General features: G+C 37.3%; 2 protein-coding genes across 2 annotated transcripts; one reads left to right on the top strand and one right to left on the bottom strand.

Moving 5' to 3' along the window:
* Window positions 1-9,090: 9,090 nt before the first annotated feature.
* LOC116024316 (aspartic proteinase-like) lies at window positions 9,091-10,176 on the top strand (the record flags this gene model as incomplete). The annotated part of the gene is made up of 5 exons (XM_031265211.1): window positions 9,091-9,320; window positions 9,399-9,464; window positions 9,588-9,687; window positions 9,778-9,883; window positions 9,985-10,176. Coding segments are annotated over 5 exons (546 nt in total), but the record flags the coding sequence as incomplete, so codon positions are not given.
* Window positions 10,177-10,665: 489 nt separating this feature from the next.
* Window positions 10,666-13,621, bottom strand: LOC116024317. The gene is made up of 2 exons (XM_031265212.1): window positions 12,332-13,621; window positions 10,666-11,644 (listed from the first exon to the last, which is right to left on the bottom strand). Exons 1-2 carry the CDS (start codon window positions 13,619-13,621, stop codon window positions 11,114-11,116), a joined length of 1,821 nt encoding a protein of 606 aa, XP_031121072.1. The 3' UTR covers window positions 10,666-11,113.
* Window positions 13,622-16,988: the final 3,367 nt, after the last annotated feature.

The following is a 16,988-nucleotide window of genomic DNA, read 5'->3' on the forward strand; positions in this document are numbered from 1 at the left end:
AAATCACATATAACGTCGGTTATATAACCGACGTTATATGTTAATTAAATTTATAAAATTTGTAAAAAATCTTTTAACGTCGGTTGTTAATTAACAACCGACGTCATAAGTAACTATTAAAAAATAATCATAATATCAAATTGTTAAACGCCTTCGTTTGAGAACGGGGAAAAATTGATGAACCGATACGACGTCGGTTTGGGATATAACCGACGTCGTATTAGGTAATAATTTATTTAAAAAATCCTACAACGTCATCCTATAACGCCGACGTTGTAGGGTTTATTCTATAAATATATAAACCCAAAGGCCTTAGTTCGTCCATTACAGAACACATAGCCGCACAGCCCACCGCTCTTCTCTTCTCCGTTGGACCCGCCATGCCATTCGCTCTTCTCTTCTCCGTTGGACCAGCCATCGCCATTCGCTTTTCTCTTCTCCGTCGGACTAGTCACCGCCATCCGCACCGCGCCGCGCCGCAAGTGTCGAACCAAATTCTTTTCTTCTCTTCTTCTCTCTGCAGCCGTCGGACCAGCCACCGCCAGCCGCATCGCCTTTCCGTCGCTCAGCTGCACTTCCGCAACCTACATTGTGAGTTGTATATTTTTTGAATTCTTATTTCAATTTTTGAATTTTTGGAGTTTGACAATAATTATTTTGTTATATTTGGAATTATTTATTAATGTATTTTGATTTTAGGAATTATTAGGTATGTTACCTATCCCTAATTTTATTTTTGCCCTAAGTTTTTGAATTTTATGTTAGTACAGTAGTAATCAGAGCAGTGTGTACTTGAATGCCATGTTACATGGATTTTTAACTTTTAATTCCTTTTACGAGTGCACTGCTAGCTAGTTATTTTGTGCGTATATATGTATTTGTGCAGTTGTCATTCTCAGTTTATGTTTATGCTTAAAGGTGGTTTATTGAAGGTATATTAGAAACTTCTATTCACCTGAATTTTTAATTGCTTTAATTTACTTGGATGATTGTAATGCTTCTTCTAGTGCTAAATTCAATTTATGTTATTGAGAAATTGCTTTTCTTTCGCCCATTTAGGATGATGCAAATTGGTCAAAACTGGCAGTGAAAGAGGTACTGATTCCCTGTTGCTAATTGTATTAAACTCTTATTCACTAAAAAAGTTGTCCGCAATCAAATATATTGTCTTTTGTATTTCTTTAAGGGACAAAGGTTAATGATGATGGGCACTGCTGATGAAATTGTCAACTCTTTAAAAAAGCCATGTGGTTGTTGAAGATATGCCAGAAAATGAGCAAGTTGTTCATGTCGTGAGTATTTTGAAATTTATGTGACATATAATTTGATAGTTCATGTAGATACTAGAATTTTCATGGATGATTTGATCTGCTTAGTTAATTCTTCTCTCATTTGATTTGTTGATCACACACTGCATTTGTCATGAGTATGCTACATTTTATTTATTTTCTTCTATGGTGTTGTTTGTTTCAAATCATGATGAATGGATTTACTTTAACGTAATTCTGCTGGCTAACCTGGCTTATTATGTTCAATGCCTTCATTCTGTTCCAGAGCTGAAGTATGCTCTTTACGCTGTAAGTTCTTCGCATTCATATTAATGGAGATCATTTATGTATTAGATGTGAACCAGATTCACTTGTTTAATTGATTTTATTGCATGTTTTCATATTGTATTGTGCCTTTTCCCTCTTAGGTACCCTCACGCGGATAGACGAAATGATATGGATAGCTCATCTCATCTTCTGACTATTGCAACCCGTGATTTATTTAATGAACTTGATAAAAATGTCAAACGAGTGTCTCCGCTGCAATTTTGAATGGTACAAGTGTTATTTTTAATGTCACTTTCTTTTGAGAAATGGATTATAACTTTTAACTTAATGGATTAAGTTTACATCATAAATGGAAGTAGGGAAACTAGAATCTCAAAAACCTTAGCTTCTTCTTTTAATTTTTTTTTAAATTTTTCATACAAAGACAATAAAAAAAGAAGAATTCAATTCAGTATGTGATAGATCAAAAGGGATAGTGGGTGACAAATTGGAATGATTGAATAATTATTTGCATTTATTTTCATGTTGACAGGTATTACGTAAGAAATATCCTCAATTTGGCCAGCTCAACAATGGTGTCTTCATGCAGCAGATTTTGCAAAATTCTTAAGTCTTACTATATTACATTCCACTTTTTATACTGCCATTGAAATATTGCAAATGAAAACAGGATGCTGAAGAATGTTGGACACAGCTTCTGTACACCCTTTCTCAGTCTCTTAAAAGACAAGTTTCTAGGTACTTTAATATCCTCCACTTGGCAACGTTAAAAATGATAACTGGTAGATAGTTCTGATCTATAAGAGCATATGCATTGCTCTTTGGTTGATTTGGTCTGTGTTCCTCTAGTTTCAGTACTGTGAAAGTGTATGCTATTTACCTGAATTTTGTGCCCTTTTTCCAATGCAAATACATTCATTCTTCTTTGTTATATAAATTTGCAGTGATACTTCAGATAAGGTGAATGATATTTTTGGCCTTGATCTTGTCAGGTATTTATCCAATGATATCTATTTGTACCTTTTACATGTTATGGGGAAAGTTTTTATGATATTAGTTTTTAATATAAATTTCTGACAGAAGTGGATTATCATCACACTGCAAGTCAGAAGTGGATTATCATCACACTGCAAGTCATTAGGCACTCCAAGGGTGTCAAACTACATAACGCCATTTCTGCCCTAATCTATATACTGTTAAGGAAAGCTACAGTAATGAACCATTGGGGTCTATTCATAATAAAAGATACTTTGTTAAACTATTTTTCTTGGTTCTCCCTTTTGTCACAACAAAAGTGGCATAACATATGTGGTATCATGCCGTGAATCATTATTTCTCTGTATTTTGTATTTGTATTGGGGTTGAATTTAAAGTGTAGTTCTGAAATTCCATTTGCTATGTTGTTTAGCAGCTCTTAAAATTGATATCTGATTTTTGTTGTGTTGCTTTGAAGATAGCCGACCAAACCATATGATTGTTTTCATCTAATTTTCATTGCTCAAATATTTTTTTTTTTTAAAAAGAATAAAAAACGTTGGTTACGTAAAAAGTTTATAAAATAAATATAAATTAAATAATATACAAATTTTTTAATTAAAAGGAGATATGGCGTCGGTTTTTTATAAAAACCGACACCGTATCTCTATTTTTAAAAAATATAATGAGAAAAGGCGTCGGTTTTTTCAAAAAACCGACGCCGTATCTCTAATTTTTTTTAAAAAATGACATTCGACGTCGGTTTTGTCACAAAACCGACGTCGTATATACTTATTAAAAAAATAAAAAATAATATACGACGTCGATTTTTTAAAACCGACGTCGTATATTTTATTTATAACGTCTGCTGGAACTACGTCGAAAAAAAACCGACGTCGTATGTCCAAAATAACCGACGTTAAAAGGTATTTTTGTAGTAGTGCATTCTGGTCCTCCGACAATCATGTTGATGATGTTTTTACATTTCAACTTGTTTTCCTTCTCCTTTGAAGCAGGTTATTTTCCCTTATCGCGGTTACCCTCTCCGACTTGACTCGGGTTCCCGCGCTGCCAAGGTAGACCCATACACCATTGACTTGGTGTACTCCTTTGTATAATGACCTCTATTTCTTTCTTCAAGAAATCACATTCCTCGGTCAAGTGGGTGGTCGACCGATGCAATCGACAAAACTTGCCAATTCCCGAAATCTGCCCAGTGGTCGTAGGCGCGTTTGTTAGTCGTACCTCAGTTTGAGGCTAAGCCTGCACCTCTTGAACGACGACCGGTTGTTGGCGAACTGGTGGGACACCTGCTCTTTCAGGGTTCCGACCAATCTCCTGTCAGCCTAGCCGACTCTTATCAAACCTTTCGATCCGCGACTCCTCTAGACGAGGCTTCTTGGGTCGGGGAAACCCTCCTTCCTGAATCCTTTTCTGCCTTATCGCGTCCTCAGCGTCTGCGTGTCAGTTCGCCCTTTGAATGGCTTGAGCGTACGAGTTTGGCCACATAGTATGGAGGTTGGTATACGACTTTCCCAACCTTAGATTCTCCATGAAAAAGATTAGCATCGTCTTGTCATCCAGATCGTCCACTGCGTGAACCTCTTTCTACCACCTTACCAAGATAGGTACATAAAGTTCCTCTTAGGACGTAAGTAAGCTGCATAATTAGTCAAGAAGAGCTCGGCCAATTGGGTGAAACCGCTCACAGAATGCTCGGGTAATTTCATGCACCACCTTTGCGCAGAACCGGTTAGAGTTGTTAGGAAGGTCGTACACATCAAAGGATCCTCGGCTCCATGAATCTGCATCCGAGCTTGAAAGCTAAGCAGGTGCTCCCGGGGGTCTCCGGTGCCATCATATGTCAAATTCTCAAGTAATTTAAACTTTGCTAGGGTCCGGAAAGCCAAATATATATATACATACACTTGTAAGTGAAAATAAGTGCACTTGTAAGTGATTTTACTTGCACTTTTTCATTTGCAAAGGTGCACTAGCTACTTGCAATTATAACACATTTACTTGCACCAAAGATTGAGTTATTTATAAAAATGCCACCATGTCATTTTTTTAAAATTAAATTTGATTCCTTGATCTGGACACGTGAACGGCTGTGAATAGTTCTTATTTCTCTCCTGGGTAGAGCGTGCCCCAAGCCTCCATTCAGGTGAGAACGGGTAGCCCAAGGATAAACTAAGAACCACTCAACGCTGTTCACATGTCTAAATCTAACGGATCAGAAACACGAATTAAAAAAAATAGTGACATTTTTGTAAATAATTGAACATCGATGTGCAAGTAAATTGTGTTAAGAGTTCAAGTAGCAGTTTCATATAGTGCACTTAAGTGCAAAGACGAAAAGGCTTTATCATTAGGTGTACGTATGTTACCAACGTAAATTACTTGCACATGTAAGTGAAACTAGTTGAACTAGTAAGTGACTTTACTTGCAAACTTGCACTAGTAACTTGCACTTGTAACACATTTACTTGCACCAAAGTTTGAGTTATTTACATAAATGTCACCGCGTCATTTTTTTAAAATTAAATCTGATTCATTGATTCTGGACACGTGGACGACTGTGAGTGACTCTTAGTTCTCTCTTGGGCAACCATTCTCACAATGTGCGCTGTATGACATAACAATATGCACTGGAAGAAGGAAAAATGTGTACAATATGGCATAACAATATGCACTGAAAGAACGAACAATGTGCACTGTATGGCATAACAATGTGCACTAGAAGAAGAAAAAATGTGCACTGTAATGCATAAAAATGTGCATTGGAAGAAGGAAAAATGTGCACTGGAAGGAAAAAAAAATTAACTTACACAAAATTACAATAATGCCACCGCATTTTTTTTAAATCTCCAATTTGGACCCTTAATTTGGACTCAATCTACGGATATAATTTTATCCTATTTCTCACCTAAGGCAATTGTTTCACATGATCCTATATATATATATGTGTGTGTGTGTGTGTGTGTCTATGTGTGTGTGGGTGTGTGTGTGTGTGTGTGTGTGTGTGTTTGTTTGTTTAAATGGGAACATCTTCCTTTTGTACTTGTAAAAAATGATACTCCCTCTATGTCATTTTACCTGTCTTACCTCTTTGTTGTCCACTTTCCGAAATTGAACATCACCATCATTCTACTTTTCCCAATTTACCCTTATGAGTTATGCTTTCTTTATTGCTTTTATTTCTAAAAGTGAGAAAAAGTGAGGGACATAATTGAAAAACACATAACATTTACTTTAATTCCTTAAAAAGTGTGCAGAAAACAAATGTGACAACCGATTCGGGACAGAGAGAGTAATTGATATTAGTCATTCATCATGATTCATCAATAGTTACGGATTATAGTAAAAATACACAATCTCACAACCGTTGATTTATTTATAAAACTAACACTATCATTTTTCTTCTTTATTTGTTAGCAACCTTCAACTATTGACCTAAATAAATAAATCAGATCTATCTTTGCTTCTTTCTTCTTCTTTTTTTTTTTTTTTTTTTTAAAGGAAACAAACTTCATCAAACTCAAAAAATTAAATGTTCAATAAAAAAAGGAATTGTAGAAAGCCAAATAAGATGACCAGATTGAGAACTTGCAACTATAACTAATGCATGAGCAAGCTTATTCGCTGATCGATTAACATAGTGGATATTAGGGCTGTCAAAGTGGGCCGAAGCCCGCGGGCTGGCCCGCACCCGCCCCGCGGTGGGGCGGGTTAGGGCTACAAAAAAATGGCCCACGAAGGAGCGGGCCTAACGGGCTTAACCCGCTAAAGCCCACGACCCGCCATTATTATTATTTTTTATAAAATATGTATATACACACATGAATATATATTTATATTCATGTGTACACGTATGTACTGTACACATGAATATATATTCATGTGTACAGTACGTGAACACATGAATATATATCCATGTGTACACTTTGTGTACACACTATACTTTTAAAAAAAATTAGAGCAAAACAAAAAATTCTGCGGGCCGGCCCGCGGGGCCCGTCAACCCGCGTGGGGCGGGCTAGAGTTGTATGAATCCTAGTCCTCGGGCCTAACTGGCCGGCCCACAAAAGCCTGCCAAAAATTAGGCCCGCGGTGCTGCGGGCCTAATGGGGTGGGCCGACCCGCTTTGACAGTACTAGTGGTTATACACTTATTCAAAGTGTTAAACGGCAATGATTTAAAACGCATCCCTCATAAGAATAGTCTGGTACTTCATCATTGAGGAACTTGCAAACCATCTAGCAGTCAGATCGCAACACAATATTATGCCAACCCTGTTCAAATATCCAAGAGAGAGCCTCCCTTACAACTATAGCCTCCGCTATATGAGGATCATTTAGGCACCGAGCTAGACCACTTCTAGCAGCAATGTACGACCCATTGCTATTTTAAACCACAATACCATAGAAACCAGCACCATGCGATACAACAATCGTTATACCCTGCACCACGGTGCACATAGCAATGTGCACCACGTACGTAAAACGACGTCGTTTTGGTGTGGACGCGGACGCGAACGACATTAGGGAATTCATTATCTATAATACACATAATCATTATCTATAATACACAGAACGTTTGCCCAGAATACACAGAATATTGATGCAAAATACACAGATGTTAGTGGACGCGGACGCGGATGACTCCAGGGAATTCATTATCTATAATACACATAATCATTATATAGAATACACAGAATGTTTGCCCAGAATACACAGAATATTGACACAAAATACACAGAACTCATCTTCCTAACATTTGAATGCACAAACACATCACAACCTGTGTTAATAACATGAATACACAGAATATTGACACAAAATACACAGAACTCATCCTCCTAAACATTCGAATGCACAAACGCATCACAATATGTGTTACTAACATGAATACACATAACGGTTGCCTAGAATACACAGAACGGTTGCCTAGAATACACAGAAATGAACAGAATGATTGTCTGGAATACACAGAATATTAACATAAATACAGAGATAGGCCGAAACGGGAAACGTGATTTCCGAAAAAACAGACAATCACTACAAGAAAAATCACGATTCGCGACGGAAACTCGCGACGGAAATAATTTCGTCGCCAATTAGCGACGGAAAAGAATTCCGTCGCTAATTTTGGCAAAAATAGAAAATAAAATCCGCGAAAACTTGGCGGCAAAAAACTCACGACCGAATTTGCGACCAATTTTAATTCCGTCGCGAAATGGCGACGGAAATGACAAGGTATTTAATTTTCATCGCGAAATGGCGTCGGAAATTGCGACGGATTTTATTCCGTTGCTAAATGTAACAATTTATTTGAAAATAAATAAATTTTGCGACGGAATTAACGATGGAATTAATTCCGTCGCAATTGTTTTACTACCAAAACGACGTGGCTTTGGTTTTTTTTTTTTTCATTTTTAATCAAATCATATATTATATATATTATATATTATATAAAAGTTAAAATGATAACCTTAATTCACTAATACAAAACTTCAGCCGACACCCTCTCTCACCATCGCCAAACACCACTGCCTTAGCCATTACTCACCATTGCCAAACACTACCGATAAACAGCTCTGCCCTTGCGCCACCATCGACGCACGCCACTACTGCGCCCATCGGCTTCCCCACAGCCACCACACTGCTTCCATCGTCTTCCCCACAGCCTTCGCCGCCGTCAACTGCTTTTTTCCGCTCCCGTCGTCGCCCCGTCGCCGCACGCCGCACATCAGTCTCCACTGCCGCTCGTCCATTCAGGTAATGTTTTCTTTGTTTTTGATTTTATTTTATTTATTTTATTTATTTGTTTTATATTATAGAAATTTTTGTTATAGTTTAGTTCTGATTAATTATGCAAATATGATTGGGATACCGAGGGTTGTACATTGTAGCGCTTCACAGGTAATACATCTCTCTTTCTCTCTCCCTCGTTCTATATGTATTTGTACAGTCCAAGAACCCTAAATTTCTCTTTTGTTTGATTGAGGTGTGGAAGTAAGCTCTTTTGTGGTTTCAATTACCTATTTTGTTATGGCTATGGGTTTTGGTCGTGGTTAATTATGAGAGTTACGTTTTGATTGGATGTAAATCAACTCAAACTGTTTTGGAGGGTAAAGTATTTGTTTTTCTACCTGGATTGAAATTTTAATGATTTATTTTGTTTGATAATTGTGGACTTTGATTTCTTACTTTCTCATGTAGTTTGGTATGTTCTGTTATGCAATATTTATGTCTAATGGGTGATGTTAATTGAAAAGACATGTGTATAGGGATTAGGAAGCAGGAGAGTGCTCGGGCAAATATAAACAGATTAATAAATAGAGAGGTTCTTGCTTGATTGGAAGGCTGGAGAAGTTTTGGTTATTTTATACTCAACAAATCTGAGGTGTGTTTTGTAGTGTTTGTGTTTGTTTTTTAATCACATAATTCTTATTTATTTATTTATTTATACGGTTTATACTCAACAAATCCTGCTTCCTGTGCTTCCTGCTTCCTCTGAGAAATTACTGAGAGTTGGATTGAAGAAGAATCCCTTGGATTTCAACAGTATTAAAGCAGCCAAAGCAGCTAGAGTGCAAGGAAAATGTGGGAAGGGTGCTAACAACAAGTTGGGTGACTCAGATACAGGCATTGTCTCTTTGAAGAATTACTTGGATGCACAATACTATGGAGAGATCAGTATTGGTTACCCTCTCAGAAATTTACTGTTATATTTGACACTGGCAGTTCTAATCTCTGGGTTCCGTCATCCAAGTGCTACTTTTCTGTATGCCCTGCTCACTTTTGATGTTTTCCCTTTACAGATTTTTTGACTCTTCTTTGATAAACTTAATTTACTCCTCAGATTGCTTGCTATTTTCATTCAAATTAAAGTACAAGTCAAGCAAGTCCTCTACCTATACAAAGATAGGTAAAAATAATGTTGAGTATGACTGTTCAATTTGATGGTTGTGATAAGCTACAGTATGTGACAATAAGTAGCCCCTTCAAAGCCTTATTTTTGAAATCAAGTTATCTTATCCTTTGTTATCAGCTCAGGAACATCTTGCTCAATCACATATGGATCTGGATCTATTTCTGGCTTTCTTAGTCAAGACAATGTTGGAGTTGGTGATCTTGTAGTCAAAGATCAGGTGAATTTTTGTTTACCTTTAGTTCAGTGCAATATATTTTTATATTCTTTTTCTTGATTGATCTGTAACTGTCCCGCTACTTGCATCAAGTCTTTATTGAAACTACAAAGGAACCTAGTCTTACATTTGTATTGGCCTAATTTGATGGGCTACTTGGGCTTGGGTTCCAGGAAATCGAAGATGTTGTTCCTGTCTGGTAATATTTTAAACACATCTGTTGACTTGGGTATAACCTCAACAAGCTTTTCTACCTAACTTGACTTATTTGCACTAAAAGAATTGGTTGTGGATGTGCAGCTGATACAAGGGTCCTTTGCTCTATGGGATATGAGGTGCAATAAATGCAGTGTGGCCAAAGACTTTGTATACAGTGAGTACTATTTCCCTAAGAGCACAAGGATTATGATTTATGAATACTAATGATGTACAAGAATGATATATGGCCTTGAGTCACTTCAGAGGATTTGAATGAATTGAATCAATATTATATCTTTGTTCAGTATTCATATCAATTGCTATGGTGCAACAACGACTTTAAAGTAGTGAGAGAAGTTAGTATAAGACTTTCTTTGTAATTTCATTCTTTTCTCTTTTTATAGCTTTCAATTATTTTTAATTTGGAATTGTAAATTTGTGTAATTTCATTGATTATTTTTTAGTTTTAGAGTGAAGTACTATAATTTTTGGAATTGTAATTTGTATTAAGAGTTAATTGTATTGTAATTTCACATAGTGTTTGTAGTTGCTACAGGGGTGTAAAAAGGAATATTTTGGTTTTATTTTTTTTTTTTTCGTTTTTTAAACGGTATATGCGTCTTTTGTATGAAGAACAGACGCAGATACCCTAATTTTTTTTATATTTCGTTGCCAAATTGCGACGGAATTATTCCGTCGCAATAATTCGCAACGGAATTTTTCCGTCGCTATTCCGTCACCATGCAGTACCCACCCCCCCTCCCAACTCCTCACCCGAAGCAACCCTATAAGCACTTTTCACCGAATACACTCCACTCTCCTCCTTTCTTCAAAAAATGGAATCACGAACAGCTATATTTGGGAGAGGTATATTCAAAATAAGCCTCACATCCCGCTCACAAAAAATGTCACTCAAAAGCTCATAGTCCCATGTAAGAGAATCCGAGCAGAAAAGCGATTTTACAACAGGGTTGCCGAGATAAGCCGGCTCTGGAGTCGATATAAAAGGGATGTCATTTCCCGGGAGCCATGGATCACCCCACACTCGAGTACCTTCCCCATCCCCAATCCTCACTCTCACACCTTCTGTCAAAAGCCCTTGAGACTCCCTAATACTAGCCCACACAAAAGAAGGATTCGAACCCAACCGAGCCTCAAGAAAAGAGCAAGTCGGGAAATACCTTGCTTTAAAGACCCTAGTAACAAGAGAGTTTGGTTTAGTCAAAAAATTCTAGCCCTGCTTCCCTAGCATTGCGAGATTCATTTCTCTAACCCTACGAAAACCCATACCCCCAAATTTCTTTGGTTTGCACAAGTCACCCCAAGTACTCCACCGAATTCCCCCTCGCTCCCTCCTCTCACATCCCCACCAAAAAGAATTCATAACTCGCTCAACTTCACAGCACAGACCCTTTGGGAGCAGGAATACATTCATAGCGTAATTTGGAATGCTTTGAAGTACAGTTTTCAAGAGAACCTCCCGACCCGCCCTTGACAAAAACCGATTACCCCAATTCACAATTCTCGCACGCACCCTATCTCGAATAAACCCCAAAATCTCTCTCTTACGACGGCCCACATAGCCCGGTAACCCCAGATAGTTGGCCCCACCCTGCTGTTCACGAACCCCAAGGGTCTCACAAATAGCCTCTTTATCCTCCTGGTGGACATTTCTCCCAAAAACAATAGAAGTCTTATCAAGATTAACCTTTTGGCCACTCGCACTCCCATATTCTCTCAAGATCTCCCTAATAACCCCTGCCTGTAACACATTTGCCCGAAAAAAGAAAAGGCAGTCGTCAGCAAAAAATAAGTGGCTTATAGAAGGAGCCCCCCTAGCTACCCGCACCCCATGAAGAGCTCCGACCTCCTCCTGGACTCTCAACATAGCACTTAGGCTCTCCGCAACAAGAATAAACAGACAAGGAGACAAAGGATCCCCCTGACGTAAACCTCTACCCGGAGTAACAGGACCCCACTCCTTCCCCTCCACCAGAATTTTATACTCCACAGTTGAAATACAAGCCCTCATCAAACGAACCCAACGATCCCCGAAACCCAATTTCAACAACACTTGACACAAGAAGTCCCACTCAACCCTATCGTAGGCTTTACTCATGTCTACTTTTAGGGCCCCAAACCCTCCCCTACAACCAGACTGACGCTTTAACCAATGGGCAGACTCAGACGCAATCAAGACATTATCAATAATGGACCTACCCGGGATAAACGCACTTTGAGCAGGAGAAACAATGGAATCTAACAAAACTCTTAACCGATTAGTCAAAACTTTTGCAAGTATACGATAAATAACATTGCAAAGGGAGATAGGGCGAAATTCTGACATCATTTTCGGGGTTTTGCACTTAGGAATCAAAACAATATGAGTTTCATTTACATGCTCAGGCAACTGACCAGAATGAATAAAAGATTGGCAAAATGAGACTACCTCATCACCCAAGACCTCCCAATAAGTCTGGAAAAAAGCAGGGGAAAGCCCATCAGGTCCGGGCGATTTGTCTGGATGCATAGCAAAGACTGCTCCCTTCACCTCCTCCGCAGTCACTGTCCGCAACAGAAATTCATTCTGTTCAGCAGTGATACGACTCTCCAAACACTCCAACACGGGGCGAGCATCACCTCCCTCCGCCGAAAACAACTCAACAAAATAATCAATCATAACACGCCCCATTTGACATTCCTCCGACACTAACACCCCCGCCGAATCCCTTAGACAGGTGATCCTATTTCTTCTCCTTCTCCGGTTAACAGAGTTATGAAAAAACCTAGTATTACTATCACCCCTAGTATACCACATCTCCTTTGCCCTTTGCTTCCATTTATCACTTTCATCCCGGAAAAGGCTAAGATATCGCTTCTGGCAGTCCTCAAAAGCCCGAACACTGCCACCATCCCTTAAACCCCTAAGTCTACCCATAGTAGCTTTACAAACCTTAACCTCCTCTAAATTTCCCTGAGTCTGCCTCCGCCCCCAATTCCAGACCACACGCCCACATTCTGTCAGCCTATTACCAATACCCACCCCATCCAACCTAGACCAAACATCCGTTATAACCCTTCTGCATTCAGGATTACGCACCCAGACATTTTCAAACCTGGGCCTCCGTCGAAATTGGGTAGCCCGCCCATCGTCCGTCATTAAAAATAACGCCAGATGAACACTACAACCACCCTCCACGGACCAAGCCCTCGCCCCCGGAAACATATCACGCCAATCCCCCGAAACCAGAATCCTATCCAGTTTCTCCTGAACCCAGGCATCTGTCCCTCTACCCTTTTCCCAAGTATATTGAAATCCCTGAAATGCAAAATCAGACAATCCACTCTCCCTCACTACCTCCCCAAACCCCCTCAAAAGCCAACCCGGGTGAGGCACCCTTCCAATTTTCTCATTTTCCAGTAACAAATCATTAAAATCCCCCATTATAACCCAAGGTAAGTTATTAAGGGAAGATGAATACCTAAGGAGATCCCAAGAATCACGACGCCTTTGCCGATCAGGGTTGCCGTAGTAGCCAGTAAAGCGCCACTGGGTACCTCCATCTTCACGGGTGACAACAGCGTCTATATAGTGATTGGAATACCCCCTCACCTCCACACTGACCCCGGCATTCCAAAGTAATGCTAGCCCCCCACTCCTCCCTCTAGCGTTGACGACAAAACAGTTGTCGTATTTCAGCCTCACTCGCACTCTCTCTAACACAGTACCTGAAGTCATTGTCTCACATAAAAAGAGAATATTGGGCTTCTTTTGACAAACCAAGCCCAACAAAGCCTAAACTGTCAATTGGTTTCCAAGCCCACTGCAGTTCCAACTTAGGCAACTCATTGGGTCGGGTGGGCCTGGAGTCCAAAGCCTTCAACAATCATAGGAGCAACCCATTTATCATTAGCATTTACAGCCTCAGACTCATCCTCCATCCGTCGATGTTTAGTTTCTCCCACAACGACTCCCTCCTCATCTCCCGCTGCATTTAATTCCTCATTCAAAGACCTCCCATCTCCCACACTCACGTCCCTCATCCTACCCTCCCCCACCACATCTCCTCTGCTTTTTATGTGAGAGCATTTCAAATGAACCCTCCCCGTGTATTTAAATAAATAAATAATAGTAATAATTTCATTTAAAAAAATTAATAATTAATTATCTTTATAGTGTTGTCTCCTTCTTGATAAAACTTCTATGGCAATCATTATTGACATGGCTACCATGGTAACATATTAAAAAAATGAATATCATGATCTTTATTATGATAAGGCCATGGACTATCTCCCATAACACGGGAGATGTCTGCCCCATGATAAAATCAGAAAAGATAGAGTCATAGTTGTAACTCTTTCACGTTCATACCCATAGCCGGAAGCCAGATCGACGCCATAGTGTCTTGAAAATACATAAACTTGATTGGTTTTTCTGTCACCAATCGCCTTATATAGTTGTAACTCTTTCACGTTCATACCCATAGCCGGAAGCCAGATCAACGCCATAGTGTCTCGAAAATACATAAACTTGATTGGTTTTTCTGTCACCAATCGCCCTACTACATAGTAAGCCGCCTCGTCTCTCTCAAAATCCAAAGGAACGTTCGGAACTTGGTGCTCAGTAGTCTCATAAACTTAGAGAGAAGAAAACTCACGAAAAGGCGAGAGAAAAAACTTATGAATTAACTTTTTTTTTAAGTAACTCAACTATCTTTGCTTTTTATGTGAGAGCATTTCAAATGAACCCTCCCCATGTATTTAAATAAATAAATAATAGTAATAATTTCATTTAAAAAAATTAATAATTAATTATCTTAATAGTGTTGTTTCCTTCTCGATAAAACTTCCTTGGCAATTATTATTGACATGGCTACCATGGTAACATATTAAAAAAAAAATGAATATCATAATCTTTATTATGATAATAATATTTTAATAATATTTACGGACAAATTTAAAATATATTATAAAAATATAGGGCTGTTAACGAACCGAACATAAACGAACGGAGGTTGTTCATGTTCGTTTGTTAAGGATTTTGGGGTGTTCGTGTTCGTTTGTTAAGGTTTTTAAAAATCCTGTTCGTGTTCGTTTGTTAAGCGTTTGTTAGTGTTCGTTAACGTTCGCGAACACGTTCACGAACGTGTTCACAAACGTTAACAAACACGTTCACAAACATGTTCATTTACGTTCGTGAACACTTAATAACCAAACACATGCACATGTTCATGAACATAATTTGTTCGTGAACAACAAATAATATACGTTCACGAACAATTATATATATATGTTTGTAAACATGTTTGCGAACATTATTAAACGAACACTAAACCAGCTTGTTCGCGAATACTACTAAACAAACACAAACAATCTTGTTCACGAACACTACTAAACGAACACAAACGAGCTTGTTCGTGAACACTTAGCAAACGAGCTTACCACTGTTCAGACTCTGTTCGTTTATTAACCGAGTTCTAAATTTTGTTTGTCGAAAGCTCTGTTCGCTAACAGCCCTATAAAAATATGACAATATTTTAGTATAAGTAATTCATTTCTATAGTTAAAATTAAGTGCGTGTTTGGTAGGATGTAGTTTTGGTTGGAATTCAAATATTCAACTACAACCTAATTCTTTGCGGAGCATAATCGGAGCATAATTATATTGTTTGGTTGGAAAGAGAAATTGCAATTCTCTTTATTTGTGAAATTAAAATTCATAAATCACTTCCTATCAATTTCAAGATGAAAAGAAAAAAAATGAAATTACAATACTAGTTGATGATAATTATTACATAGTATTTTTTTCTTTCTAAGTACTAATGACTCTGTTACAATGCAATTTCTGTTCATAATTACTTTTTTAACCTACTGAAGCACAAAGAATCATAACTACACTTGAGGGGTATATTTAATCAAGACTTTTAAAGACTTTCAAAAACTTTTAAAGTGGTGAATTTTAAATGACGTTTGTAGAGTTCTTGTAGACTTTCCTAGAATCTTTTAAACTTTCATTAACTTTATAAGAGTTTATAAAAATCCATAGGACAAATATTTATAGAGTTCTAAAAAAAAATTATATTAAAAAATGTACAAAAGTCATTAAAACTCTAAATTGAATACACTCTTACAAACATTCCATAACTTTCATTAATATATTATTATAATTTTCTTACAAAATATATTTTTATAAATCATAAATAAATTAATGCATTGCACTCCCACCTAGAGGGGAGTGGGTTCGAGCCTCCTCAGTGGAAGCAACTATTGACTCTTTGTGTTTCAGTAGGTTAAGAAAGTAGCTATGGACAGATACTACATTGTAATAGATAATCAAAAAAATATTTTTATAAATCATAAATAAATTAATACATTGCAAAAAAATAAAAAAAAATAAATATTGATTGTCACAAAAATAAAATACACCATACATAAAGAAAATATAATCAATGAACATACAATCGAATTAAAAAATTTCTCAAATTAATTGTATTATTATTATTATTACTACTACTACTACTACTATTATTATTATTATTATTATTATTATTATTATTATTATTAACTCTTATCTATCCCTTGGGATTTTGAAAGCACTATGCATAAGTTAAGCTATTGCCCTATTACATCACTTATTTGCTGCGAAGTGCGAACAACAGCAAGCTAAAAAATTTAACGTAAATAATAAAAAGATAAAAATAAAAAAGTATATGAGTATTTATGAACGATTTGAAACGTATTAAATTGATGAAAAATTTGTCTAGTTTAAATAAAGGAAAAAAGTCTCCAGAAAATTGAAAGGTTTGAGATTGGATTATTGAATTTCATCTATTTATATTAATAAAAAGAAGTCTACAAAAATCCTATCCAGATAATCTATAAAAATTGAAATTTTTAAATACCAATAAACTTTTAAAGACTTTTTAAAAGTCTGAATCAAATACCGATATTGAATACCACCCAACTTCCGGAATTATAGGAAGGGTAAATGACCTTTGGTCTTGTCACGAGCTGGATTCGAACCAGGGCTTCCCAGATCCGCGAAAACACCAGATTGAAACAATCGTGACTTAAAAAAAAAAAAAAAAAAAAAAAAAAAAAAAAAAA

Source organism: Ipomoea triloba, chromosome 7, assembly GCF_003576645.1.
Source record: "Ipomoea triloba cultivar NCNSP0323 chromosome 7, ASM357664v1".
In the NCBI taxonomy this organism is placed as follows: Eukaryota; Viridiplantae; Streptophyta; class Magnoliopsida; order Solanales; family Convolvulaceae; genus Ipomoea; species Ipomoea triloba.

Coding starts and splice junctions, on each gene's coding strand:
- LOC116024317 (XM_031265212.1), bottom strand. CDS start 13,621: ATGACTTCAGGTACTGTGTTAGAGAGAGTGCGAGTGAGGCTGAAATAC. Junction 11,645..12,331: donor GGGAGGTCTTGGGTGATGAG/GTAGTCTCATTT, acceptor AATGTGTTACAG/GCAGGGGTTATTAGGGAGAT.